Source organism: Vulpes vulpes, chromosome 1 (genome assembly GCF_048418805.1).
Source record: "Vulpes vulpes isolate BD-2025 chromosome 1, VulVul3, whole genome shotgun sequence".
In the NCBI taxonomy this organism is placed as follows: domain Eukaryota; kingdom Metazoa; phylum Chordata; class Mammalia; order Carnivora; family Canidae; genus Vulpes; species Vulpes vulpes.
The window spans coordinates 177444181-177471939 of record NC_132780.1 but is presented as its reverse complement, the minus strand read 5'-3'; the positions used below and the strand labels follow the sequence as shown (position 1 = coordinate 177471939).

At 41.7% G+C, this 27759-nt stretch overlaps 1 protein-coding gene across 14 annotated transcripts in view; it reads right to left on the bottom strand.

Moving 5' to 3' along the window:
• ANKRD6 (ankyrin repeat domain 6) overlaps positions 1-26558 on the bottom strand; it is a 74840-nt gene extending 48282 nt beyond the window's left edge. For all 14 annotated transcript variants that reach the window (XM_072737179.1, XM_025983872.2, XM_072737234.1 and 11 more), the window contains exon 1: positions 26420-26558. In XM_072737179.1, coding sequence (XP_072593280.1) covers positions 26420-26539 — 120 coding nt within the window. In that variant the 5' untranslated portion in view covers positions 26540-26558. The remainder of the gene's footprint in view (positions 1-26419) is intronic.
• Positions 26559-27759: the final 1201 nt, after the last annotated feature.

The window sequence follows — 27759 nt, the reverse complement described above, 5'->3', positions numbered from 1 at the left end:
AACCGACAGAGCCACACAGGCACCCCATTTTAAAATCTTTTATTTATTTATTCATTTATTTATTTAAGCGGGGGCAAAGGGAGAGGGAGAGGGAAAGAATCCCAAGTACACTCTGCACTGAAAGGGGGCACCCAACGATGGGCTCAATCTCACAACCCTGAGATCATGACCTGCAGCAAAAACCAAGAGTCAGATGCTTAACTGACTGAGCCGCCCAGGCATCCCACAGCTATTATTTGTATCTAATCTTTTTCAGTGCATCTTTTCTACTGATGCTTTTGCAAGTTATATCAATAGGTCACCTATAACTATCTTCCTTTTTTATTAATATTATACCTTAAGCCAGTGCTTCTCAAACTTTATTGGGCACCAGAATCTCCTGGACGGCTTGTTATAAATGACAGATAGATATCGGGGCCCTTTCAGAATTTCTGATTCAGTAGGTTAGAGTGGAGACTAAGAATTTGCATTTCTAACAAGTTCCCAGGAGAGGCAGATGCTGCTAGTAGGGGATGACATTTTGAGAGCCACTGATGTAAACCACTGATTTTCAGGCTGTTTGCATATTAGAATTACTTGAAATCTTAAAATAAAAACAAACCCAAAATTTACCCCCAAAGGACTGTATTCTCTCAGCCTAGGGTTGGAAGAATATGAATAGGAGTTTGAAGTTCCGGGTGATTCTAATGTGCATCCAGAGGCTATAAATCCCTGCCTGGGACCCTTTAAAGGTACCAGTTGCTCCAACCTTCCCTGGCATCAGGATAGGCCATCTGAGACCAGTAGCAGTGAGAGGACACAAGACCCTGCAGGGAATGCACATTTCCCTTGATTTAACCAGAGTGAGACAGAGACTCAGCACCTGTCCACTCCTGGAGCACTAAACAGCAAAGGGCCTTGAGATGTTGCCAGGCAATAACCACAAAAAAAGTGGCCTCAGTATCAGCGACTCTGGGATTCTGGCCTAAGGGGGCTGCTTTATAATGCAGGTCAGCCTGATGGGTCCCAACTTCGAGCAGAACTGCTGCATGAACAGCAGAGTCCTATTCCAGCAGGCGGGATCCATAAATTACACTCAGAGGTGACCATGAAGGGTATAGAGAATGAAGCAATCCTTGCTTCTCATTCTGAAGAGGCCAGCTCCAGGCTGGAGGGGCTGGGCTCTGTCAGGGAGCATTCCAGGAAGAGGATTCTTGCTCAGATAAAGATCTCCTACCGGTGGGGATGACAAGGGAGACTAGCTAAAGGTAACCAGCTTGAAATACACCTTGAAAAGAAGTGGAGGTATTTTGTTCCCACCAGGTGTTCAGATATGGGGCTTAACCCTGTCACTGACAATCCTCGGGGGACAGGAATGGTTACTGGAGAGACTCCTAAGAAAGAGCTGAGCTGAGGGAGGGGGACCAAGGACCATTTGAGAACCACAACCGACAGAAACCTAGAAAGACTCCTTTTCTACAGACTCCATGTGGCCATGACCCTGGTCACTCATTACTTTAGCCAGGATTCAGACATTGGGTCCCAGCTCTTCTCTCGTGCTTAGGTATCCCAGATCGTCCTTAGTAAAGAGCAAGCCTTTCAGACTGATAATGAATGATCCCATGAATGATGAGCCCTGACCCTCTGGCAGCTGCCTGGTCTAAGACAGAGCAGGCCTAAAAAGTGAGAAGGCAATATATACACATATTGAATCATTATGTTGTTTACCTGTAACTAATAAAATATTATATGTCAATCATATCTCAATTTAAAAAAATGAGAAGAAAGGGTGCTGTGCTTACCCATTCTTGGAACACTGCCTTTGTCCAATGACATGCTTATGACCAAAGTCACACAGAGCCCTGGGACAGAACCCAAAGGAATAAAAAGGCTGGAAACTCTGAAGAGGGGAGAGGCAAGGATGAAGGAACCGGGACTCAGTAGCTCAAAAAAATAAAACAATTAAATCTCTTAATTGGAAGTTGTTACAAGGTGGGCAGTTGCACAGATGTTACTCACAAGAAGGGAAACAGTTTAGGGAGGAAGAATTTAGGTTAGATTAATATAATAACTTCAAAATGACAAGACTTCCTTTCTTCAGGAGATCATGAAATAGATCAGGGTCATGCAATCTTTACTGAGGCAAGAAACGTCTGTCTACATTATCCGTGGCATTAAAGAAAGAAGCAAGGGAAGAGAGAGATAGGAAGCAAGAGAAAGATGCAATGCTGGTAAAATAAGAGCAACATATTTTAGAAACAAAATAATGTTCAGATTGATAAGGGTCTTTGAGAGTTTAATTTGGAAGAGGATAGTAAGAGTAATAGAGGTTCTATGATTTTTGTAAGACTATAAATCTAATTTCTGGCAGAACTGCATAGATCTAGAACCCTGGCTGCTTGGAACCTCATTTAGATTTTAAATTGTAGAAACCCCCCCCCCCAACTTTCTTAGGTGCCCCTGGGTCCTCTTCTAATAGACAGTGTTCCCCAAATCCCAACTGCCTAGAATGGTATAGATTTGGGTTGAAAAATTCAGTCCTTCCCAGGTTTATGATTCAGTGAAAAGAAAGTTATGAAGGAATTCAGGAGGAAATGGGCAAAGAAAAAGTACCATGGATTGAAGGAGACTGAGACAGGACAACTTTTATTTTTAAAAAGCTGATAGCTTAAAAAGCCTTCAGAGAGGCACCTGGGTGGCTCAGTTGATTAAGCATCCAACTTGTGATTTCGGCTCAGGTCATGATCTCAGGGTTTTGAGATGGAACCCCAAGTCAGGTTCCATGCTGGGCCTGGAGCCTGCTTAAGATTCTCTTTCTCCCTCTCCCTCTGCGCCTCCCCACCACTAAAATACATACATACATACATACATACATACATACATAACCAATGAACCTTCGGAGCTTTCTTTCCTTGTTGGAAAAGAATCTTATCTACCTGTCTACTTGGATGAGTGACTTATCACATCTTAATGAGACTATAGGTGAAAAAAAGCAGCAAGAGACTAACTAAATTCCTTGGATGACAAAAATTGGGATCCAAGAAAATCTCATATTGGAAGAATACGCGAATTTTCACAAGACAAAATGTAATGGGGGCAGATGTAAAATTCCTGTGCTGAGGATCAACAGTCCAATCACACAAGGGCAGGGGTACAAGAATTGTCCCGTAAAATAATCCTCCCTTTTCAAATGACCAACTTTCTATGCCAAAATCTTCATAATATTTCTCTAAGTCTTACTTTGGGGATAGCCTGATAATTATAATTTGGTGAGATGATTTGAAATGTATATTGTTAAGAATCGATTATTCAAATATAATAGCTTAATTAATGAGATTTCTTTTTAAGGTGATCCAGTAACTGCCAGGGTCAGGCTTGCTTCTAGAAAAGTCCACCAGCAAGAAGAACCAAAATACTGGGACCCCTGGTGGCTCAGCGGTTGAGCGTCTGCCTTTGGCTCAGGGCGTGATCCAAATTCAAGGATCGAGTCCCACGTCAGGCTTCCTGCATGGAGCCTGTTTCTCCCTCTGCCTATGTCTCTGCCTCTCTCTGTGTCTCTCATGAATAAATAAATAAAATCTTAAAAAAAAAAAAAAAGAAGAAGAACCAAAATACTTCAAGCAACTTAGTTGGCTGTTAAGGATTCCACCAGTTCCTATAGTACATCTGTCCCTAAGTGATAAAGCATGACTTCATGGCCCCCATATTCCTCACAGATTGCTGCTTAGCATTTTCAATCAGTTGATGCATTGACAGAACGAAACACGGTGGTCCAATGCAGGATGAACTATGGTCAAGAGATCAGAACTGTCCTCTCATATTCATATATATATATATATATATATATTTTTTTTTTTTTTTTACTAGAAATCACTGCCTTTTCAGCAACTATTAATATAATCATGTAGTTTTCTCCTTTAACTTGCTGGCATATTGAATTATGGAGCCAACCATGCATTTCTGGATCAAACCCTACATGATCACACAGTATTATTCTTTTGATAAATACTGTATCCTTCTAAGTAATGTTATTAATCTAAGTAATGTTATTATTTTATATCTATGTTCATAAGTGAGGTTGATCTATACTTCTTTTTTTTAAAGATTTATTTATTTATTCATGAGAAACAGAGAGAGAGAGAGAGAGAGAGAGGCAGAGACACAGGCAGAGGGAGAAGCAGGCTCCATGCAAGGAGCCTGATGTGGGACTTGATCCCGGGTCCCCAGGATCACACCCTGGGCTGCAGGCGGCGCTAAACCGCTATGCAAACGGGGCTGTCCTGATCTATATCTCTTGTACTATATCTTTCTCTCTCTCTCTCTCTTATACTTACTTGGTTTTGTATTCAGGTTGTGCTGGTTTCATAAACCAAATCTAGCTTTCCATTTTGTTCTATGCTTAGAATAGTTTAAATAACAATGGAACTATTATTTTGTTGTTGCTAAACTATGGAATAGGGTTAACCATTTGGCCCTAGTACTTTTTAATTTTTTAATTTTTTTAAAAAGATTTATTTATTTATTTATTCATTCATTCATGATAGACATAGAGAGAGAGAGGCAGAGACACAGGCAGAGGGAGAAGCAGGCTCCATGCAGGGAGCCCAACGTGGGACTCGATCCCGGGACTCCAGGATCGCCCCCTGGGCTGAAGGCAGGTGCCAAACCGCTGAGCCACCCAGGGATCCCTCGGCCCTAGTACTTTAAAAAAAATTTTTTTTTTAATTTTTACTTGTGATAGTCACAGAGAGAGAGAGAGAGAGGCAGAGACATAGGCAGAGGGAGAAGCAGGCTCCATGCACCGGGAGCCCGACGTGGGACTCGATCCCGCATCTCCAGGATCGCGCCCTGGGCCAAAGGCAGGCGCTAAACCACTGCGCCACCCAGGGATCCCGGCCCTAGTACTGTTTTAAAGTTGCATCTTTAATCATGTTTATAATCTTCTACAGTAACTAGACTATTTAAGTTTTCTGCTTCTTCTTGGGTCACTTTGTTGCTCATATTTTTTATTTGTGGTAAGGTATACGTAACATAAAAATTAACCATTTTAACCATTTTGAGGTATACAACTGAGTAGCATTAGGCATAGTCATGATGTTGTACAACCATCACCGCTATCAAATTCCAAGTTTTGGGGGCACCTGGGTGGCTCAGTCAGTTAAGCCTCTAACTCTTGATGTCATCTAAGGTCTTGATCTCAGGGTCATGAGTTTCAAGCCCTGCATTGGGCTCCATGTTGCACATGGAGCCAATTTAAAAAAAATTTTACAAATTAAAAAATTTTTTTAAAATTCCAATGTTTTCAGTATCTCAACAAGCTGTATCCATTAAACAATAATCAATCCTCCATCCACTCACCTCCTCCTAACCCCTGCCAATCTCTATTTTATTTGCTATCTCTGTGAATTTGCCTATTCTAAGTACTTCATACAGGTGAAATCATACAAAATTTTGTCCTTTGTATCTGGCTTATTTCACTGAGCACACACATTCAAGGTTCATCCATGTTGTAGCATGTATCAGTATTTAATTCCTTTTTAAGATTGAATAATAATATTTCATTTCATGAATATACATTTTGCTTATCCTTCAATCTGCTGATGGACATATGGGTTGCTTTCACTTTTGCTATTGTGAATAATGCTGTATGAACGTGGGTGTACAAACATCTCTTCAAGTCCCACCTAGAAGTGGAATTGCCAAATTATATGCTAATCCCATGTTTAACTTTTTCAGGACCCACCAGATCATTTTCCAGAGTAGCTGCACCATTTTATATTCCAACCAGCAAGGCTTAAGTGTTCTAATTTCTCCATGTTCTTAAAACACTTATTTTCTGTTTGCTTTGTTTGATAATAGCAATTCTAATGAGTGTGAGGTATCACATTATGATTTTGCTATACATTTCCCTAATGACTAGTGCTACTAAACATCTTGTCATGTGCTTACTGACCATATCTATATCTTTTATTTATTTTTTTTTTAAATTTATTTATGATAGTTACACAGAGAGAGAGAGAGGCAGAGACACAGGCAGAGGGAGAAGCAGGCTCCATGCACCGGGAGCCCGACGTGGGATTTGATCCCAGGTCTCCAGGATCGCGCCCTGGGCCAAAGGCAGGCGCCAAACCGCTGCGCCACCCAGGGATTCCATCCATATCTATATCTTTGTTGGAGAAACTTCTCTTCAAGTTCTTTGCTTATTTTAAAAATCGGGCTGTATTCACAAATCAATCAATGAGACCAGGTTATCAACAAGAGAAAGAATAAAAACCTTATGATCATTTCAATAGATACAGAAAAAGTATTTGAAAAAGTACAACGTAGATTCATGATAAAAACCCTCAACAAAGTAGGCTTAGAGGGAACAAAGCACAACATAATAAAGGCCATACATGACAAACCCACAGCTAATATCATACTCAACAGTGAAAAACTGAGAGCTTCTCCCCTAAGATCAGGAACAAGAAAAGGACGTCTACTCTGACCCCTTTTATTCAGCATAATACTGGAACTCCTAGCCACAGTAATCAGATAAGAAAATATTTATTATCTTTTCATTTGCATATTTGCAAACCATATATTTTCTTCAGTGAAATGTCTCTTCATGTCTTTTGCCCATTTTCTCATAAGATTGTTCATTATTTTGCTATTGGAGTTATAATAGTTACTTTATATATTCTAGATACGAATCCTTTATTAAATATGTAGTTTGCAAATATTTTCTCCCAGACCATTGGTTGCCTTGTCATCATTTTACAGAGTTGTTCACACAGCAAAACTTTTTAAAGTTAATGAGATCCACTTTATCAAGTTTTCCTTTTATATATCATGTTTTAGGTATAAAGTCCAAGAACTCTTTGCCTGGCCCTGGGTCCTGAAGATTTTCTCTTTTGATTTTTTTCTAAAAATTTTATAATTTTACATTTAAGGTAATGAACCATTTGGAGTTAATTTCTATATATGGTATTTGGTTCATTTTTTAAAACTATGGACATCCAATTGCTCCAACATCATTTGTGGAGAATTCCTCTACTGCATTGCTTTTGTATTGTCATAATAAAAACAGTGTGGTCTATTTCTGGGTGTTCTGTTAATTGTGTTCTGTGATCTCTGTGTCTATTCTTCTGCCAATACCGTACTCTCTCAATTACTGTAGCTACATTTTCAGCCTTAATATCTAGTAGAGTAATTCCTCCCAATTTACTTTTTTCCCACCTATTCTAGGGTCTATGCCTCTCCACATACATTTTAGAATGTGTCTGTCTATATGTGCAAAAAAAAAACTATGCTGGAATTTTAATAGAAACCACGTTCAATCTAAAGATCAATTTGGAGAGAACTGTTATCTTTACTATGTTGAGTTTTCTGTGAACCTGGTATGCATCTCTATTTATTTAGGTCTCCTTTGATTCCCTTCACCACTTTTTTATAAGGTTTCATATCCTTGTTTTGGTAAAAATACACCTAAGTATTTAATTCCCTTTAAAGTGACTATACAGGGTATTGTGCTTTTATTTTTTTTTAAAGGTTTTATTTATTTATTCATGAGAGACACAGAGAGGCAGAGACATAGGCAGAGTTTGGAAAAGCAACCTCCCTGCAGGGAGCCCAATGCAGAACTCGATTCTGGGGCCCCAGGATCACAACCTGAGCCAAAAGCAAACACTCAACCACCGAGCCACCCAGGTGTCCCAAGGGTATTGTGTTTTTAATTTCCATTTCCACATGTTCACAGTTAGTATAAAGCAATGCAATTGATTTCGTGTGTTGATCTTCTACCCTGCAAGTTTGCCAAACTCTTACTAGTTTTAGTTTTTTGTTGATTCCTTAATATTTTCTATGTAGACAATCATGTCATCTGCACGAAAAGACAGCGTTATTTCTTCTTTTCCAATCTGCATGCCTTTTTTTCTTCTTGCGTCATTGCAGTGGCTAGAATTTGTACACTATATTGAATATGAGTGGTAAGAGCAGACATCCTTGCCTTGTTCCTTATCTTATTTTTTTTTAATTTTTATTTATTTATGATAGTCACACACACATACAGAGAGAGAGAGAGAGAGAGAGAGAGAGAGGCAGAGACATAGGCAGAGGGAGAAGCAGGCTCCATGCACCGGGAGCCCGACGTGGGATTCGATCCTGGGTCTCCAGGATCGCGCCCTGGGCCAAAGGCAGGTGCTAAACCGCTGCACCACCCAGGGATCCCCCTTGTTCCTTATCTTAGAGGGGAGTTCAGTGTTCTACTATTTACTATGATGTCAGCTGTAGGTTTTATATAGATGCTATTTATCATGTTGAGAAAGTTCTCCTCAATTCCTATTTTTCTGAGGGTTTTGTTTTTACCATGAATGGGTGTTGGATTCTGTCAAACACCTTTTCTGCATCTGTTGATACGATTACATAATTTTTCTTGTTTAGCTTATTGTTATGGACTAAATGTTTGTGTCCCCCCCAAATGTATATATTGACGTTCTAATTCCCAATGTTATAGTATTTAGAGACATGGCCTCTGGGAAGTAAATAAGATGAGACGAGATGGTGAATATGGAGACCTCAAGATAGGCATTGTCTTTATAAGATGAAGAAGAGAGGAGAAGAACCTGGGCAGTTCAGTTGATAAGCATCCAACTCTGATTTCAGCTCAGGTCATGAACTCAGAGTCATAGATCGACCTTCGTGTTGGGGTCCACTCTGGGTGTGGAGCTTGCTTAAGATTCTCTCTCTCCCTCTCCCTCTGCCCCCCTAAGCCCTGCTTATAAGCACTTTCTCTAAAAAGAAAAAAAAAGAAGAGGAGCAAGGAGATCAGAGACATGTGGGGACACAGTGAGAAGGTGACAGTCTATAAGCAGGCAGAGGGTTCTGGCCAGGAACTGAATCTGCCAGTACCTTGCTCTTGGACTTGCCAGCTTCCAGAATTGTGAGCAATAAGTGTCTGTTGTTTAATCCGCCCAGTCTATACTATTAATTATAGTAGCCTGAGCAAACTAACACATCTGTTGATAGAAGGATTATATTAATTAGTGTTGAACTAGCTTTGCATACTTGGAATAAATTTCCTCTGCTCATGGTATATAATTCTTCATACCTTGCTTGAATAGATGGAAACATGGGCTAAAAGAAGACCAGGCACAGTTGCTACCCACTCACTCATCTATCCTAGATCCTGATTTACAACAATCTAAATACAACAGCCAATTCTCACTGAAAACACACTGTGAGGACTGATAAGAAAAAAATCTCAGCTTCTGAACAAGTTTCTGGATTAGTTTATTTTCTGAAACCTGAGTCATTATAGCCTAAGAGAAAGAAGAAAACTAATAAGAGGGACTCATGGAATTTACCAACAGACCACCTGCACTGTCATCTGAGCAGTTCTAAAGCTCCTTCCCCCTGTGGTTTCTTCATGATATTCCTCAACACAGATTAGGTGATGACACCTTGGAAGCCTTGCAACAGGCCGATTACTGGCATGGAAACCACTAATCCTCCAATGTATTCATTCAGAAAAGATAGAGACATTTAGGGAGGATTTTAAAATACGGACACCCAGGTGTGCCAGATCATTTAAAATGTCTCCTCTAGGGTGGTTAGAACTATTAAATACATGACTTCAGGGTTGGTTGGTTGGTTTGTTTTTAACTATAGGGGGTTTTATGGCACATTAATCTGTGTTACAAAATACTCAGCTGTGTAGTTAGAGGCCTCAATTTTAAGTGCAGACTGCTGAGGCAACAGTGCAAACCCCACAGGCAGACCACGGGCACAAGGAACAGATGGCCAGCTGCCTGACTGCCCAGGTGCACTGGCCTGCCTCCACCCCCACTGAACACCACTGTAAGCACGGGCACGAGGGAAGACAAGAGGCCCTGCAGAGCGAGGTGCCACTCCAGAGACTGCCCCGGAGGCAGCAGAGTGTGGGGGAGAGTAGCCGAGAGTCGCAGGGCCAGCTCCAGCGTTCCTGCTCCAATGGCAGCCTCAACAGCGCCTCCCCAGATGCGTGAGTCAGGTCTGAGTGTCCATCTACAAAGTTCTAAGGCTTGCTTCCTCAACCGAGCCCGTGTCCCCACAGGCCCCTGCAGGGACTCCTGAGTGACCTGCTACACCAGCTCTTACATTGTCCCTCTGTGTCTGAGAAGTCTACTTTTCCTTCCTCCAAGACATCTCCAGAGGGTGCCTCCCTACCTTTGTTAGCGCTGCCTGCCTAATTAACCCCCTCATCATAAGTTAACAATGAGACTTTCCTACTATTGACCCAATAAATTTCAACGCACTGTCTCATAGGCAAGCCACACAATTCTCTTCCCACGTCTGGGACATTTATTTCTTGGTAGTAAACAAGTTTCTAGTCTGAATTATGGCATTTGGATTATCAATATTCCATAGTGTTCTGCAAAGAGCACCAGGACTTCCAGGTGTCTAACTACTGACTTGGTCCAATGCTCACTAGAGTGTTGTCCTCTCCCACATGGCCATGAAGCTTCTGGGACCTCAGGGAGAAACACCTGGAGCAGTGAGTGGTTCTCCACCTGGTTGCTCATTAGAGCTTTTTTTTTTTTTTTTTTTAAGATTTTATTTATTTATCCATGAGAGACACACAGAGAGAGACACAGAGAGAGAGAGGCAGAGACACAGTCAGAGGGAGAAGCAGGCTCCATGCAGGGAGCCCAACGTGGGACTCGATCCCGGGACTCCAGGACCACGCCCTGGGCTGAAGGCGGCGCTAAACAACTGAGCCACCCAGGTGTCCCATTAGAGATTTGAAAGCCCACCAAGCCCAACCCACACTCAGACCAGTTAAATCTGAACCTCTGAGTGTGGGACCTGGGCATCAGTATTTTCAAAGGCTCTCCAGGTGATCACATGTGCGGTTGATACTGAGAACCACTGACCTAAAGGAACTTCCGTGCCTCTGAGGACCATAAACTCAAGTGAGAAAACAGTAAGTATGACAATAAAACTACCATCCATTGACCTTTTTATATACTTCTTACACTAAGTGCTCTGCAAGGACTACCTCATTTAATCCTCACAATAAATCCCTGTGGGAGGTGCTGTTATGCTAATTTTATAGAAAGGAAACCAAGGCTCAAGGTGGCTAATAACTTGGCCAACATCACAGAGATAGTTCATGTGATTTGCTGCCTCCACTCTTGGTAAGGAAAAACTAGGAAAGATTTTTAAATGGGTGACAAATTTAGAGAAACAGAAAGTGGAACAGTGGTTGCCAGGGACCAGAGGAGGGGTGAATGGGGACTTATTGTTTAATGAGCACAGAGGTTCAGTTTGGGAAGATGCAAAAGTTTTGAAGATGGATGGTGCTGATGATTGCACAAAAATGTGAATATACTTAATTCTGAACTGAACTGTACACTCAAATATGGTTCAGATGGTAAATGTCAGGTTAGGTATATTTTGTCATAGTTTTATGTCAACATAAAAAGAGAAATTTACAAATAAAATAAAAATGGGTGAAAGAGAAAGACAGAGAGAGGATTCGATGCCCTGTCTCACACAGTGCAATTCCAGATTATATCTCAGTTATCTTCATTGTCTTTTAGCTATTTTACAGCTCTAAGTAGCAGGATGCAGAGTGTGATGCCAATAAATTGTGTCTAGCTGAGATCCAGTAGATATTGGCCAGTTTTACATCTAAACAGCAAATTTATTTCCACTTTCCGGATGGCCTACACTTAAAATTCTTTGAATTCTCCTTTGAGCCAGTTGCAACATCTCATTGGTTCCCTCATGACTTGATTAAATAAAATCTTAACATGTGTTTGTTTTATATCTGTTGCTCAGAATTACCACCATATGTCAAGTTTCCCTGATGATTTCTGATGATAAACTACAAAGGCCTAAGTTCTCCTGGTTGAGGTTTTCTCCCCACAAGATGACACTTCTAGCTATCGCAGAACAAAAAGCAGACTTTCTGCCTGACCTGACATGTAACTGTACATCCTTGCTGCCCCCCATGGGGTGTGTAGATGTAAGAGCCCAGAGCAGGACCAGGGCTTCATCAGCCCTGCCTAGGCTCCAGCCCCCATTCAGGAGGTGAGAACACATGGGGCCACTGGATATGAGGTGAAAAGTCCCAGGCAGCCTTGGAAGGGAACCCTGTCTTCCAGCTGACTGGATGGTGAGGAAGCAAAGAGGTGTGGAGATGCCCACCCCAGTCTTTTTTCCCTGACTCCTGGCAGTGGGCCTTTGACATAACCCAGAACAGGTATAAAAAAAATAAAAATAAAAATAAAAAGGAAGAAAATTCTATGAAACCCATGCTGAAGCAAAGAGGAACAAAGGCCAAAATAGAGGCCAGATGAACCATAGCAGAGAGCTCCTTGAGTGAGTGCTATAAAGGCAGGATAAATTCAGAAGATGAAGGTCCAGGAAAGAGGGAGGCTGGAGCTATCAAGAAGGAAGAGGTCAGTAAACCACTGGTGGCCTGTGCATAAGGCTCAGGCTCCAGGCCTCTCTCTGTGCTAGTGAGTGTCCACTGACACAGGCTCCGTGCAAAGCAATTCTGCTCAAGCTGGCACAGTTCCAAGGGCACACATGCCCTGACCCAGCAGTGCCAGTTAGAGAAATCTGTTCATCAGATATAATGATCACAGTGTATAATGAGACCTTAGGACAAGGTTAGTCACTGCAGCCTAATTTATAAGAAAAGATTAACAATCTAAATGCCCATCAGTAGGGGATGGGTTAGGCCAATTCCTAACCTATCCCCTACTGGTTAGGTTAGGGGATGGTTCACAAAATAAAGCATAGTGAAGAAGAATATGTATAGTATCCTACAATTTACGTAAAAGGAGGGAAACACATAGGGATATATGTATTTGCACATATATGCATGAATTACATCAGGAAAATACCGCAAGAAACAGGTAACACACGTGGTCTACCCAGAGGGAAACACTGAGTGGCTGGAAGACAGCATGGGAGGAAGACTTGTCAACTCTGTATCTTCTGTATCAGAACCATGTGAATAGGTTATCTACTAAAAACCTGAACAATTTTTATATCTTTATCAGCAAGTATATGGAATCTTCTGGAAGAAGTGCACTACACACAACATGTTTTCCCTCAAATGAACCATTTCACCTGAGCAAAAACTTCATAAGCATGTATTTCTCCTACCACCCACCTCCTGGGGACTGGCAGCCACAAACCCACAGACTGGCAAACACAAATTTGTACCCACGCCATTCTAGTAAGTCCTAATATTAAACACATGGTCAGACAAACTGTAAGAGACTCTTAACTCTAAGAAACACACTGAAGGTTGCTGGAGGGGAGACAGGTGGGGGGGATCAGGTCACGGGGTGATGGGCATGAAGGAGGGCACGTGATGTGATGAGCACTGGGTGTTAAATGCAACTGATGAATCACTGACTCTCCTTTGAAACCAATAATACACTATATGTTAATTAATTGAGTTTAAATTAAATTAAACTAAAAATAAAATAAAGCATCCAGAAATAGATCCAGGCTTAAAAAAAACAAAAAACAAAATCCACACTCATAGAATCAAAAACAAAGCAAATGAACAACAAAATAGATCCTTGGTTCCCACTGCTTCCCTCCGTCTGGGAAAGCCGGCCTCACAGACCCATCCTGGGGATTTTACTCAACAGGAAACAGGTTCAAGAGCAAGAAGTCCAGGCAAAGGCAGTAGGAGGGATGATGCATGCAGAGCCTGCTCTTGCTCTAGTTCCTAGGCTGGGAATACATCTTTTACCTCCAGCCTTCTCTTTGGAGTGACTGCCAGAAAATATGTACCCGCCCCACGTACTCTTCATTTCTACAAAAACTATCAAGTGTCATGCTTGGGAAATTTTCTTTATTACAATCAAACCCTTTGCATTTCTCTTTTACAAGTTTAGAGTTTATGTTAATGGGAGCTTAGTCATATAGTCATTTACTAGGGAGACAAGATATGAAAGCCCCCAGGAGCCACACCTACAAATGATGAGAACAAAGTTATTGAACCTCCTTATGTTTGCTTCCTTATCTGTAACAATTGTTATATTTAGAACAGCTGTTTTAAAAAATCAAGTTTTGGGGATCCCTGGGTGGCTCAGCGGTTTGGCGCCTGCCTTTGGCCCAGGGTGCGATCCTGGAGTCCCGGGATCGAGTCCCGCGTCGGGCTCCCGGCATGGAGCCTGCTTCTCCCTCCTCCTGTGTCTCTGCCTCTCTCTCTCTCTATGTCTATCATAAATAAATAAATAAATAAATAAATAAATAAATAAATAAATATATATTTTAAAAAAATACAATAAAAAATAAAAAATCAAGTTTCTGGGGACTTGCCTGTGGTTTTGCCATAGCTTGCATGTCCTGAATTGTAATTCTCTGCTATTCCTAAATAAACCTATTCTTGCTGGTTAAAAAAAAAAAAAAGACATTTCTGGTTTTTTTTTAAAGATTTTATTTTATTTATTCATGAGAGACACAGAACGAGAGAGAGAGAGAGAGAGAGAGAGAGAGGTAGAGACACAGGCAGAGGGAGACACAGGCTCCATGCAGGGAGCCCCACGCAGGACTCGATCCTGGGTCTCCAGGAACACACCCTGGGCTACAGGTGGCGCTAAACCACTGTGCCACTGGGGCTGCCCAAAAAAGATATTTCTGGAGGTATAATTTATATTCACTAAAACTCACCATTTCAAAGTACTCAGTTTGATGTATTTAGATAAATGTACATAATCATATGAACATCACTACATGCAAGATATAGAATATTTTCATTGCCCCCTCCCCATTCCTTCCAATTTTTCTGTCTATCCATTTCCACCATCTAGACCCCCTGACTTCCATTCTAATAGTTCTGACTCTTCTAGAATGTCACATGAATGGAATCATACAGTGTGTGGCCTTTTGTGGCTTCAAATGCATATGCTTTTGATATTTGTTAATGTTGTTTCCTCCCTCAGTCAGTAGCTCATTCCTTTTTATTGCTGAATAGCATTTCCCAATGTGTTTATCATTGGTAGTGGTGAGGTTTACTTTAAGGAATTAACTCCTGCCAATTGTGGAGGCTTGGCAAGTTCAAACGTCACATGGTAAGCTAGCAGGCTGCAGACCTTTGTAAGAGTTGCTCCTTCACCTCAAGCCCAAATGCAGTTTGGAGGCAGAACTATCTCTTCCTCACAGGAGTCTTTTTCTCTTAAGGTCTTCAACTGATTGGATAAGGCCCACCCACATTATGGAGGATAATCTGCCTAATTCAAAGTCTACTGATTTAAGTGTTAATCACATCCAAGAAATATCTTTACAGAAATATATAGAATAATGTTTGACCAAATATCTGGGTATCATGGCCAAATTGAAACAAAATTAACCATCACATAAGATTGCAAAGATTTTAGCCTGTTTTTTTCCATAATTTTTTTTTTTTAAGATTTTATTTATTCATTCATGAGAGACACACAGAGAGAGGCAGAGACACAGGCAGAGGGAGAAGCAGTCTCCACACAGGGAGCCCGATGTGGGACTCGATCCTGGATCTCCCGGATCAGGCCCTGGGCTGAAGGCTGCGCTAAACTGCTGAGCCACCAGAGCTGCCCTCTTCAAGCAATTTTCATATTTTGTAGTCCCTACATTTAAGCCTTATGTTAATGTTTACATATGCTACAATACATTTACTTTTTTTGCATACAGATGTCCAATTGTGCCAACACCATTTGTTGAGAAGACTGTTCTTTACCTGCCAAACTGTGTTGGCATGTTTGTCAAAAATCAACTGACCACATGTGTGTAGATCTATTTGTGGATTCCCTATTCCATTCTTTTGCTCTTGTCTGGGTAGATTATCATAGTTGTACAGTAAACTTAGAAATCAACAAGTAAAAGCCCTCCAACTGTGTTCGTCAAAATTGCTTTGGCTAGTCTAGGTGCTTTCTTTGCATTTTCTTTCTTTTTTTTTTTTAAGATTTTATTTATTTATTCATGAGAGACACACAGAGAGAGGCGGAGACACAGGCAGAGGGAGAAGCAGGCTCCATGAAGGGAGTCTGATGTGCCGGACTCGATCCCAGGTCTCCAGGATCACACCCTGGGCTGAAGGTGGCGCTAAACCGCTGAGCCATCCGGGCTGCCCTGCATTTTTATATAAATTTTAGACTCAGCTTCTCAACTTCAACCAAGAAAGCTTGTAACAGTCATTTATTTAATGACAGAAATTGTGCTCAACAACTGCCATCTCATTTAATCTTCACAGCAACACCACGAGGTTGGGATTATCCTCATTTTTCAGGTGAGGACATTGAATAGCCTTGTGCCCTCTGCTCAGGATTCACTGCCTGCTATTCAGACCACGACTTTCAGACCAGGAGGTGGCCCCTGTGGCATCAGAATCTCCTGAGGGCTCCCACATTTGACACTAAGCATGGTTCTAAGTACTTTGCATATATTGATTTAGTTTCTTAAACAACCTTATAAGGTAGCTACTATTATTTATTACTCATTTCAGAGGTGACAATATGAGGCCCAGAGATGAAGTAATCTCCTCGAGATCAGCGAGGTTTGGTAAATGCACTGGCATCGGAACCCAAGGCAGTCCGGTTCTGACATCCATGCTCACACCCTCTACACTACACAGCCTTGGTAGGGAATTTCAAAGCTGCTACAAAACTCTGGGAATGGTGTACATATGGCCTTTAGTTCTGTTTTTTTTCCTTGCCTCTGGCCCCTTTTTCCCCACCTCCATAAAGTATCCCCATGAGGCCACCTCCTGAGTTTTCTCCCTGCTTACTCTGCAGTGAACTGTGGGGGTGCACTCTTTGAACAAACTGCTTGAGGACATGATCTGTACTTGGTTGGTTTTTTTTTTTTTTTTTAAGAGACAACGAGAGTGAGCAAGAGCATGAGCAGGGGGGAGGAGCAGAGGGAGATGCAGATTCCCCACTGAGCAGGGAGCCTGACAGGGGCTCAATCCCAGGACCCTGGGATCACTACCTGAGCAGAAGGCAAACTAAATTTAACCGACTGAGCCACCCAGGTGCCCCACGATCTGTCCTTAATTGTCTAAATCCCTATGTCATTATTCAGGGGTAGCAGTAGGTATCAAATGGAAATCTGGGAAACGTTAATTTTATAAATAAAACCACTTTTTTTCTTAACTAAAGTTGCATCCAATAACTTTTGTCTGGTTGTTTTGGAAGGAACCAGAAGCTGCAGTGAAACAACCCAAGGACCAGCTTCCTAAAAGCTCTGTAAAAAGACACGCTACCTGTGGCTTCCTAGAAGTTCACAACCACTCTTGCTACATGGTTGGCACTTGGCATTGAGGTACAAAGGGTTTATTCAGACAGCAAAATACGTACTGGTATTTTTTTTTAATTTTATTTATTCATGAGAGACACAGAGAGAGAGGCAGAGACACAAGCAGAGGGAGAAGCAGGCTTCCTGTGGGGAGCCTGATATGAAACTTAATCCCAGGACCCCGGGATCATGACCTGAGCCAAAGGCAGAGGCTCAGCTTGCACTGAGCCACCCAGGTGCCCCATACCTACTGGTTTTGAAGTAACAAAATTAAGTTGTATGTAAAGATTTTTAACTAAAATGTGAGGTGACTATGGCGAGAATATGTTCACATTAAATATGTTCTCTTGTAGAGAAAGAAATCTCGCTTAATGTTTGTACCAAATACCTCAGGGACTATCTGCCCATCAGTGGGGCAACTAGAATGGCACAGGGGAAAGAGAAAACTAGGAGGCAGAGCGGGGAGTGCTGGGCCATTGGGAACTTGTATAAGGGGAGGGATGTAAAGCAGCCAAAAGAAGAGAGGGTGGTTTGACCTTCTGCTTGAGGACTGAGCAAATGGATGCCATTCATCAACAAGGAGACCATGGAAAAAGGACTGGGTTTCAGGAAGGGCATAGGGTCAGTGGTGTGTATTCAGATCCGAAATAACTGTGAGGAGTGGAAGGGGGGGTGGGCGGGGGCATAAGGTGACGGGGTGACAACGGGCACTGAGGAGGGGGCACTTGACAGGATGAGCACTGGGTGTTATATGTTGGCAAATAGAACTCCAATAAAAATATACATAAAAAAAGAAAAAAAATGAAATAACTGTGAGGAACCCACACATCATTCAGATAAAGATGCCTATGAAGGCGGCTCACAGGTGGATCAGGAGATGAAGGTGAAGGTGCCCAGCCAGAGCTGGTAAGTCAAGGTGGGTGTGCAGAGTGAGAGCCAATGAGTGCTGAGAGCCCCGAAGAAAACCAGCTTTGGAGGCAGAAACAGCAAAAGGAGATGGAGGCAGCATGAGAGAAGAAAACCCAAGAGGCAGAGCATTGAGGAGCCAGAAGATCTTCATGGAAGGGAGGGTGGGCAACATGCAAATTCTAGCCAATTTCCCCAACAAAAACAGACTTCTCTCACCCCATCCCCCGCACCCTGTCTTGTTCACTGGTGTAAAGCAGGTGCTCAATTAATACTTGCTGGATGGGTGAGATAACAGGTGACTTGGGTGAGAGCAGTGGCATAGAAGTGAGGGGAAAGGGAGCCAAATTACTGGAAGATCCCAAGCTTCCATCTCTAACACCAATTTACTCTAGGGATATGTCTGACATGATATCCACTGTCCTTGTCAGGTTACCTGTTCTAACTGAAAATGTGTTGGTCAATACAACATGAAAATAATAGGTCTAAATATGAAAATTATGCAAATAGCTAATCAGAGTTCTCTCTGTGTGTCAAATAAAATCTTTAAATACAAAAAAATTCTTTTACATGTAGTTTCTACCCAATTCCCAACTCCCAACCCCATTAACTCTGAGGAGTTGTCCTGTGCATAATTCTGCCCCTACCTGGCGGATAAGATAGCACAACTACACACTATTAGCTACCAAGTAAAAATCTCCATGACACAGAAGAGACTACCCTTGTCTGAGCCCTGGTCTAACAGGATATCTGAATGGGAGCCAGGAGATACTGGTTCTGGTCTCAGCACTGGCACTTTCTAGATGTACCAGTCATTCCCCTTTGGGGGCCTCCCATTTCCTTACAACTCCAAAAGAAAAATCTGTGTATGTACATTCAAAGGTTCTGGGGCTGAGCAACATGTATGTGAAAATAATTTGCAAAGTATAAAATGTTACACCCATGTATAATACCATTATTGGGATACTGCTTTATTAAAATATCTGTGCATATGGTATTCTAGGCAGGAAAACATTTGCAGATTACATCTACCATGTGCAAGATACCAAGGAAGATATTCTAACAAGAAGGAGCCCACAGGAAGTTCACAATCCAAAGTTATAAACCACACATTTGAACATGCTGGCTCAGAGCAAGAACTCTGGAACCAGATGGCCAGTGTTTGAATCCCAGTCCTGATACTTCCTAAGTGAAACTTTGGATGGGTTAGTTACCTAATCTCGTCTTACCTCAGTTTCCTTATCTGTATAATAAGGATAATGGAGTTGTGGTAAGTTTAAAACATTTAATCACTGAATGGCTCTTGAAAGAGTACCTGGCACCTCAGAAACACTACTTATTTAAGTGAAAGCAGCTTACACTCAACAACACTATTCCCTCACTCAATGTACACGGGCCTTACTGTGTGAATCCTGCATATGATGTACCTACTTAGACTTTGTAACTGTGGCAACTACTGTTCTCACACTTAGTTCTTATGGAAACCCTTTAAGTCTGGGGAGGAATTCGAGGCACCTGGCTGGCTCAACTGGTAGAGCATGTGACTCTTGATTTTGTGGTTTTAAGTTCAAGCCCACATTGGGTGTAGAGATAACTTAAAAATAAAATCTTTAAGGGATGTCTGAGTAGTGCAGAATCTGCTTAAGTTTCTCTCTTGCCCTGCCACTACCCTCGCAACCATGTGAGGGCTCTTTCTCTCTCTCTCTCTTTCAAACAAATAAATCTTTTTTAAAAAATGAGATCTTTAAAATAAAGTTTGGTGAAGAATTTGAAACTCATGAAGTGAAGAAATTTAACTACATCAGTGGCTCTTAGCCAATGGTGATCTTGCCCCCCAGGAGATACTTAGCAACTTCTGGAATCATATTTGGTTGTTACAACTGGGTAAAAAGGGACACTATTGGCATCTAAAGGGTGGATGCCAGAGATGCTGCTAAACATTCTACCATGCATAGGACCAATTCCCACAAAAAGCACTGCGTGACCTAAAATGTCAGTAATATGGAAGTCAAGCAACCCTGGCCACATTAACAAGTAGTTAATAAGCAATGGAGCAGGTGCCTGTACCAAGGTCTTTGGATTCCAAATCCATTGCTCGTCTTCTGTGCCAAACACAGAGAGATATGGGAGATAAACTTAGACCCAGGTCAGAGTAATAGTCTGGTGGGGAGTTGTGAGTACCCACACAACAGTATCCAATTATTAGACTGAATGGGCAGCATTTCACCAGTTGAGAGTAGAGCGCATACCATGCAGGATACTTCTCTAAGTGAACTACCTGCACCAGGTTCAGAATGAATGAGTAGGCCTTATGGGGGCAGAGTGGGTATGTAGGGTCTTTCAGGAGTCTCGCAGGGAAGAATCTATAAAGTTTCCCAACAGCAACACTGCAAGCTCAAGACAAATATTCCCTTCAAAGTTCTGAGGCAAAAATAATTCTCAGCCTAGGTTTCATACCAAATTGTCACTTAAGTGAGAGGTTAGAATTAAGATATTTTTTTGGACGTGCAGACTCTCAAAACATTTATCTTCCTGTTGCCTTTCTTTAGAAGTTACCAGTCACCATGCACCACCAAACTAAGGGTGACATGGGTTCCAGCAAATAGGACCTAGTACAGAGGAGCGGTGAAAGAAATTCTCAGGATGACTCTGTTCAAGCAGAACTAGAGAACAACACAGATCAAACTGGAATGAAAAGATGGATGGCTCCAGAAGGGATATTTCAAGGAAAAGAATAAACCTGACAAATACATGATAGGATCGGTCATAGAAAATTGTACTAAGAACTGCTTTACAGACTTGTTGGAGGGCAGAGGAACTCTTAATTATAAGTTTGAATAAAGCTAACCAAATTAAAAAATCAAGGCAATTATCAAGTCCAGGAAAAACAGCAAGTTATATAAAAATGGAAATGGAATTAATTATAGTACAACTCTTGGCTCACCAATGAACAGCAATTACATAATCACAGTAATTCTGAATCTGCTCAAGAATTGTGATATAACTAGACTGAGAGAGTGTGAAAGAGAAAGGGGCAATAGATTATGTCTGAAGTTGATCAATCTCTTCCATGCACTCATTCTCAGGAAGACATCACAGCTGTGCTATTCAATACAGTAGCCAACAGCCACACGTGGCATTTCAATTTTAGTTAATTAAAATGAAATGTAAAATTCAGCCGTACTGGCAACATTCTAGGTACTGAATAGCTATGCATTGCTACCCTATTAGACAGCACAGATATAGAACATTTCATCATCACAGAAAGTTCTGTTGGACAGTGCTGTCTGCAGGATGTATCCCATCAAACCAAGGGAGTAAATCAAGAAAGAAAAAGACATGAGGGTCCAGAAACAAAAGATAAATATATTGGAAAATGGTAAATGGAATCCTTAGGATAATAGTTATATAGTGAAGAGTGACATTTGTTAGAAGGCCCTACAGGCCACCAGTGCAGACTGAAATAGGGAAGGGGGCTCCAGAGAACATCTCTTCAAAGAGACTCAGTAGAGAGACTACCTAACACATCTGAACATCCAGAGAGAAGATTAGCAACTGAGGGAGAGTTTGAGGATAGTTTGTAGTATGTACAGACAAAACCAAGGAAACAAACACAAGACAATTATTAACATCAGAGTAAATGAATTATTACAAAGAAAAAAAAAAGAAAACCCAAGGATAGTACCTACTACATGGGTCATCCAGAAATAAACTGGTTAAGGGGCACCTAGGTGGCATAGTCAGTTGAATGTCTGGCTCTTGATTTCAGTTCAGGTCATGATCTCAGAGTCAGGGGACCCAGCTCTGCATTCAGCAGGGACTCTGCCTGAGATTCTCTCCCTCTAACCCTCCCCCCACTCTCTCTCAAGTAATAAATCTTTAAAATAAACAATAAATAAATAAACTGGTTAAATTAACATGAAGACCAAATGCTGATGTCATCTAAGTAATGACACAACTATATTGGAGAAGGTAGACATGCATATATGACAGCAGGGAAGAAAAAAAATTAAATCTTAAATCACCAGTTTTCATATTGTTAAATCAACAGATAATGCCTCAAATGGAAAAATCAAGATTGAACAATATCAGGATACCATTTATGAATGTAAACGCTAAAGGAAAACTACCTAAAAGACTGAATGTAGTTGGCTATGGAGAATCAGAAAAGGAAGAGAAACACAGTAAAAATATTTGACTTTATGTGTAGGTACAATATAAAAATGAAAATAATACCTACTTTTTAAAAAGTTTTTATTTTAATTTGTTAACATACAGTGTAATATTAGTTTCAGATATATGATACGTGATTTAGTACTTCCATATCTCACCAGACAAATGCACTCCTTAATTCCCATCACCTATTTTTCCATTTCTCCCATCCACCTCCCCTCTGGTAACCTACCAGTTTGTTTTCTATAGTTAAGAGTCTGTTTCTTGGTTTGTCTTTCTCTCTCTCTCTCTCTTTTTCTCCTTTGCTCGTTTATTTAATTCCACACAAGTGAAATCATATAGTATTTTTCTTTCTCTGACTTATTTTGCTCTAGCACCATCTATGTTGTCACAAATGACAATATTTCATTCTTTTTATTGGCTGAATATTCTGATATATATGTATATAAAATCTTGAATGATATTGCTATCTATCTGTCTTCTTTATCCATTCATCTATCAGGGGATACTTGGGCTGCTTCCGTATCTTGGCTACTGTAAATAATGCTGCTATAAACATAGGGGTGTATGCATCTCTTTGAATTAGTGTCTTTTATTCTTTGCTGATTCAGATGCCTTTTATTTCTTTTTGTTGTCTGATTGCTGAGGCTAGGACTTCTTGTGCTATGTTGAACATCAGTAGTGATAGTGGACATCCCTGCCATGTTCCTGACTTTAGGTGAAAAGCTCTGTTTTTCCCCACTGAAAATGATATTTACTATAGGCTTTTCATATATGGCTTATTAATTGGGTAAATATCCAAAAGTACAATTGCTGAATCATAAGATTGTTCTATTTTTAACTTTTTGAGGAACCTCCATAGTGTCTTCCACAGTGGCTGCACCAGTTTGCATTCCCATCAACAGTACAAGAGGACTCCCTTTTCTCCATAACCTCTCCAGCACCTGCTGTTTTTTGTGTTGTTGATTTTAGCCATTCTGATAGGTGTGACACACTATCACATTGTAGTTTTCATTTGCATTTCCCTGATGATATGTGATGATGAGCATCTTTTCATGTGCCTGTTGGCCAATTGTATGTCTTCTTTGGAGAAGTATCTGTTCAAGTTTTCTGCCCATTTTTAAATTGGATTATTTGTTTTTTGGGTGTTGAGTTTTATAAGTTCTTTATAATTTTAGACACTAACCCTTTACTGAATATGTAATTTGCAACTATCTATTCTCATTCACTTGGTTGTCTTTTAGTTCTGTTGACTGTTTCCTTTGCTGTGCAGGAGATTTTTTATTTTGATGTAGTCCCAATAGTTTATTTTTGCCTTTGTTTTCCTTGCCTCAGGAGACATATCTAGAAAGCAGTTGCTATGTCTAATGTTAAAGAAGTCACTGCTTGTAGTCTTTTAGGATTCGTAAGTTTTCAGGTCTCACATTTAGGTGTTGAATCCTTTTTGAATTTCTTTTTGTGTATGGTGTAAGAAAATGGTCCAATTTCACTCTTTTATATATAGCTGTCCAGTTTTTCCCAACACCATTTGTTGAAGAGATTGTCTTTTTCCCATTGTACATTCTTACTTCATTTTTTGAAGATTAATTGGCCATATAATTGCAGGTTTATTTGATCTATGGGTCTTTAAAAAAAAACTTATTTATTTGTTTGTTTTGGGAGGGACAGGGAGGGGTAGAGGGAAATGGAGAGAGAGAATCTCAAGTAGACTCCCCACTGAATGTGGAACCTGATGAGGGGCTCAATCTCATGACCCTGAGATCATGACCTGGGCTGAAACCAAGAGTCTGATGCATAACTAAGTCACCCAGGCACCCCATGTGTTTATTTTTGTGCCAGTACCATACTGTTTTGATTATTGCTGCTTTGTGATTTAACTTGAAACCCCGAATTCTGATTGCCTCCAGCTTTGCTTTTCTTTTTCAAGATTGCTTTAGCTGTTTGGGATCTTTTGTGGTTTCATACAAATTTTAGGACTGTTTGTTCTGATTCTATGAAAAATGCTGTTGGTATTTTGATAAGAATTGTATTTAATGTGTACATTGCTTTGGATAGCACAGATATTTTAACAATATTTTTTCTCCCAACCAATGAGGATGGAATCTTTTAATAATAAATATATACTTGGTTTTAGTCCCTGTCCTGGCTCACAGCTCCCCAAATCCTTGGAATTTCCTAAGTGATAAGAGCAATAAGAGCATCTTTTGTTACAATAGTTGATCTTTTGTCCTTAGTTCCTGAAATAGCCCCAGAATAAAAAAAGTGAAAGAAGTCTGTTCTTCATAATAAGCCCCTTTCAACCACACCTGAGTTTATGTTAATGAGGTAACTTTTTGAAAGCCCTTAAGGATGGGGGCTGGTTGCCAGGGGAACCAAACTAGGCTAGAGGGTTAACTTTCTGTCCTATCCTCTGACCTCGAAGGAGGGAGGTGAGGCTGGAGGTTGAATGTCAATCAGCAATCACCAATGAAGCCTCCATAAAAACCCAAGAGAATTCAGAAAACTTCTGGGTTGATGAAGACATGGAAGTGCTGGGAGGGTGATGCACTCAGAGAGCATGGAAATTCTGTGCCCCTTTCCTTATACCTTGCCCTATGTATCTCTTCCATCTGGCTGATCCTCAGTTATATCCTTTCATAATAAACTAGTAATCTAGCCAACAAAAGGTCTTCCTGAGTTCTGTGACCTGCTCTAGCGAATTAAACCATAGGACGAGGTTGTAAGAACCTTTGATTATTTTTTTTAATAGGAAGAATTTTTTTAAGGTTTTATTTATTTATTCATGAGAGAGAGAGAGAGACAGAGAGAGAGACAGAGACAGAGACACAGCAGAGAAGAAGCTGGCTCCATACAGGAAGCCTGATGTGGGACTCGATCCCAGGACTCCAGGATCACGCCCTGGGCTGAAGGCAGGTGCCAAACCCCTGAGCCACCCAGGGATCCCCAGAGCCTTTGATTTATAACCAGTTGATGAAAAGCACAGGTGACAACCGTGCTTGGCAATTGGCATCTGAAGGGGTATTGTGGGGCTAGGCACTCTTGTGGGATGGAGACCTTAAACTGTGAGACCTGTCACCATTCCCGGATAGATAGTGTCAAAATTGAGCTAACTGCTTGGTGGTGCCAAAGAAGCACACATCAGAATCATGAAACAGAGAGACTGCGTATGAGAAACTGAAAATGTGAGCTGGCCAATTGTTGCCACAGGTTGTCAGACATTACCATTTGAAAATTAAACTGTGCTTCTCACCACAGCTCTGTCTGGGGTGGTCTGGAAGGTGGGCTTTGGAGCCAGACTCTGCAGGTACAAGTAGCAATTCGGTCACTCAACAGCTGAAGGACCCTGAGCAAGTTGCTTATATGATTCTGTGCCTCAGTTTCCTCATCTCTACAGTGGGCACAAAAAAGTACCTCTTCTAGAGGACTGTAGTTCTTAGAGCAATACTAAGTGCACAGTAAGTATCTTCCATCAGCATTATTTCATTTTTGTATTTTTAACTTGTCACCTAACTCTGCAGCCTGACTTTCCTCCATTTTGCTACAAAACTGCACCCTTGGCCAGTTTGTTCTCTCATCTCCCATGGTGTCATCTGTCGGTGAGGGGTAACCAATGTCCTCCAAAGCCTACTATGCATTTTTACTGACCCATATGAAATGAAAGAGAAGGCGCCCATCATCTGGTCCAGGTCTGTCACTATACAGATGGGAACAGCGAGGTTCCCCACGGTGGATGGGCTGCCGGTCCACAAGCTAGTCTAATGCGATTATTGTACAAACACTTTTCCCAATAAATTTTTGTGTCCCAACTTTTCCAGAGAGATCTCTTGTCCTTTTAGCTAAAGGAATAGGTGAGAAAAAGCCACACTGTGATTTTAAAGACTCAAATGCTAATTACAAGTCACTCCATTTGAAAAATAGCATTGAAAGCATTTTAATCCTCCTTCCTTCTCCCCAAACTGCCATCACTGGAAAAAAGAAAAAGCCAGTTCTATGAAAGCTTCAAACCACACACAACAGTTGTACAGACAATGGTTATTAAGAGGTAGGCTTTTTCCCAGGGAATGGCTAAAGCGTTTTTTCACCCCCTTCTTGTTACCTTGGTAACTGCTACCTTGGCGCCCTTGTTGATGAGCTGAACCACATTCTCTGCTTGGCCTTTGTACGCAGCTATGAGAAGGCGTTCTGAAAGTGCAGCGACCGCATCCTGCTGGCTCATGAATTAGGAGAGAAAGAGGTTTTCAGGACAGCAGTAGTCAAGTTCTTTCAGCTCAACACGATGCCACCGGCCCGGGCAGGCACCCACAGGTAAAGATGCTCCCGATCATTAGAAGGTGTCTTTATTCCTATGCCATCTTCGGGACCTGGGGATTACAAAACAGAGTTGCCATCAGCACCACTCGGCACACAGGACCGGCCACACCTCTTCTCTGGTTTTAGGGCATCTGCTGATGGCTCATTGCAGGGGGCAGGAGCTGAGTGAGGACAGGACAAGCACGAAGCACTGTCTCTGCACACCAAGACCCCTGAACCTGGGAGGAGATGACAGCAGAGTGCGCCAGTCGCCCTCCCTTCTTCCCGTTTCAGGGACATTCCCCAGAGGACCGCAGCCCAAACTGTGAGGTCTGCTCTGCACTTGCATCCTGGGTTGCAGACACCTGATAGAATCCCATCAACAGGGACGTCTGGGTGGCTCAGTGGTTGAGCGTCTTGCCTTCAGTTCAGGGTGTGCTCCCGGGGTCCTGGGGTCGAGTCCCGCATCAGGCTCCCCGCGAGGAGCCTGCTTCTACTTCTGCCTATATTTCTGCCTCTCTCTCTGTGTCTCTCATGAATAAATAAATAAAATCTAAAAAAAAAAAAAAAAAGAACCCCATCAACATCATGGGGTTTCCAGGCCAGCCTCTGCAAGTCAGTGTCCTGTGTGTATGATCACAGAGGGCCTTCTGACCATGTGCCAGGGGTCCACCACAGCTAACATGCTCATCCCCCCTCTCTGGTGAAGGGGCCTGTGGACCACACCCCCACTGAGACCCTGAGGAGTGGGCTAGATCCTTGGGATGTTGTCCTGGCATTTACTGCAGTTCTTTTGTAAGCAGTGCGGTTTCCTGAGTTCTGGGGCAGATGAAGAGCTGGGCACAGGCCCGGGGCCATCTCCCAGTTCCAATTACTGTCGGAACAACCCACGTTGGGAACAAGGATGCTAGAAACACTGACAGTGCGCACTGCCAGTGGCACCAGGAGGGGCTGCTTGTGTTGCCTCCATGCTTAACAGGAAATAAAAGGCCTACTAAAGCCACCTCTAGGACATGAAGCCCCGACCCAGAGCAGCGGTCTGGAGGTGGTAACCAGTAGTTAACTTAACCTCTTCTTTCCACCAAAGGGCAAATGAACAGAATTTTAAAGACTGACTCCTCTCAGTGGCCCCAGGCCACCATGAGA